This window comes from Dipodomys ordii, unplaced genomic scaffold (assembly GCF_000151885.1).
Source record: "Dipodomys ordii isolate 6190 unplaced genomic scaffold, Dord_2.0 Scaffold5162, whole genome shotgun sequence".
Lineage (NCBI taxonomy): Eukaryota > Metazoa > Chordata > Mammalia > Rodentia > Heteromyidae > Dipodomys > Dipodomys ordii.
This window is the reverse complement of record NW_012272376.1, coordinates 1-2000: the sequence shown is the minus strand read 5'-3', so window position 1 is coordinate 2000 and position 2000 is coordinate 1. Positions and strand designations below refer to the sequence as shown.

The 2000-nt window shown below is 48.5% G+C and overlaps 1 protein-coding gene across 1 annotated transcript; it reads left to right on the top strand.

The window, feature by feature from the left end:
* Positions 1 to 770: 770 nt before the first annotated feature.
* On the top strand, positions 771 to 1730 carry LOC106002225 (olfactory receptor 7A10-like). The gene has a single exon (XM_013037138.1). It carries the CDS (start codon positions 771 to 773, stop codon positions 1728 to 1730), a length of 960 nt encoding a protein of 319 aa, XP_012892592.1.
* Positions 1731 to 2000: the final 270 nt, after the last annotated feature.

Below are 2000 nucleotides of genomic sequence, written 5' to 3'. Positions count from 1 at the left end.
AAACTCTGTCCTTAGCTCTCAGCCTCCTAAGTAGCTAGGAAACAGAGTGTAAGCCACCAGTGCCCAGTTCCTATGAATATTTTAATTAGCTATTATTTCATTTTGTTGTCTTGAATTATTTCATTTTGTTGTCTTGAATTAGGACCAGCATCCAAGGTACATTTTAATGCATATATAACTCTATACCTAGGATGAAATTATGTTTCAATATGGTTTCTTCAATATTTTGGTGCCCAAAAATGTATCCTTCCAACTGGGCACCGGTGGCTCATGCCTGACATCCTAGCTACTCAGGAGGCTGAGATCTGAGGATCGCAGTGTGAAACCAGCCCAGGCAGGAAAGCTCATGAAACTCTTATTTTCAATTAATTAGCAAAAAGCAAGTGGAACTGTGGCTCAAATGGGTAGAGCACCAGCTTTGAGCAAAAATGTTCAGGGACAGTGCCCAGGCCCTGAGTTCAAGCCACGAGACCAGCACAGATCCACAAAACAAAAACAAAACAAAACATGTTGAATGCATCATCTCCAGGGAAGATACTAAGTGGTGGGCAGAAAACTCCAATCATCGTGACAGGAGCCCCTTGGGAGGAGCAGATTCACACACAAAACCTTAGAATTCAGGTCTTGGCTGTAGAATAGACACAGCAGTATCTTGGTCAAGTGTGCATGGTTTTATTGTGCTATATACTCTTTTCTCTCTCTCTCTCTTTTTTAGCATTTTCATGAGCATAAACTAACCATAGAATGGGGGTCTTCAACCACATTGAACAATGAATGACTCGCAAATCATAGAATTCCTTCTTCTGGGAATTTCAGAAGACCCCAGTCTGCAGCCCCTCCTCTACGGCCTCTTCCTGTCCATGTACCTGCTCACCGTGCTCGGCAATCTGCTCATCATCCTGGCAGCCATCTCTGACCCCCGTCTGCACACGCCCATGTACTTCTTCCTCTCCAACCTGTCCCTGGTGGACGTCTGCTTCACCTCCACCACCGTCCCCAAGATGCTGCTCAGCCTCCACACGCACAGCCGGGCCATCAGCTACGCGGGCTGCATCATCCAAATTTACTTCTTTACATTATTCATAGGGTTAGATGCCTTCCTGCTGGTGGTGATGGCCTATGACCGCTTCGTGGCCATCTGTCACCTGCTGCGCTACGCGATCATCATGAGTCCCCGGCTCTGTGTGCTGCTGATGCTGGGCTCCTGGGTCACGAGAACCCTGAACTCCTTGTTACAAAGCCTCCTGGTGCAGCGGCTGTCCTTCTGCAAGGCTCCGGAAATCCCACACTTCTTCTGTGAACCTAACCAGCTGGCCCACGTGTCCTGTTCTGACACTTCTCTTAACCGCATAGCGCTGTACTGTGTGGCTGGGCTGCTGGGTGGGAGTTCCCTGGTTGGTATTCTTTATTCCTATTATAAAATCGTCTCCTCCATCCGGGCCATGTCCACGGCCCAGGGGAGGTACAAGACCTTCTCCACCTGCGCGTCTCACCTGTCCGTGGTCTCCTTGTTTTATGGCACGCTCCTGGGTGTGTACTTCAGTTCTGAGGTGATCCAAAACCCACACTCGAGTACCACGGCCTCGGTGATGTACACAGTGGTCACCCCCATGCTGAACCCCTTCATCTACAGCCTGAGGAACAAGGACCTCAAGAGGGCTCTGGCAATGTTCCTTGAGAAGGAAACGAGGCAGGTGCTCACGGTCCTGGGTGTGAGAAAGGGCATCTGACTACAAGGGGAAAAGAAAGCCCTCAGTGGACACATGGATGAAGCAAATGTGGCTTATATACACAATGGAATGCTACGCTTCTCTCAGAAAGAATGGCATCGCCCACTCCTAAGGCAATGGAAAGGCTTGGAAAACAAGTAAGCCAAACCCAAAGAAGCATAGGCTGCAAGGCTCCCCTCATGAGTAACAACTGCAATGTGCCTATACATCTGTGAGTAAACCCAACGGATAGTAAAAGACAAAACACTACACTTGGACAGGATAAATTAA

Bases quoted from the DNA above. Each gene is read 5' to 3' on its own strand.
- LOC106002225 (XM_013037138.1), top strand. From the start codon at position 771: ATGAATGACTCGCAAATCATAGAATTCCTTCTTCTGGGAATTTCAGAA.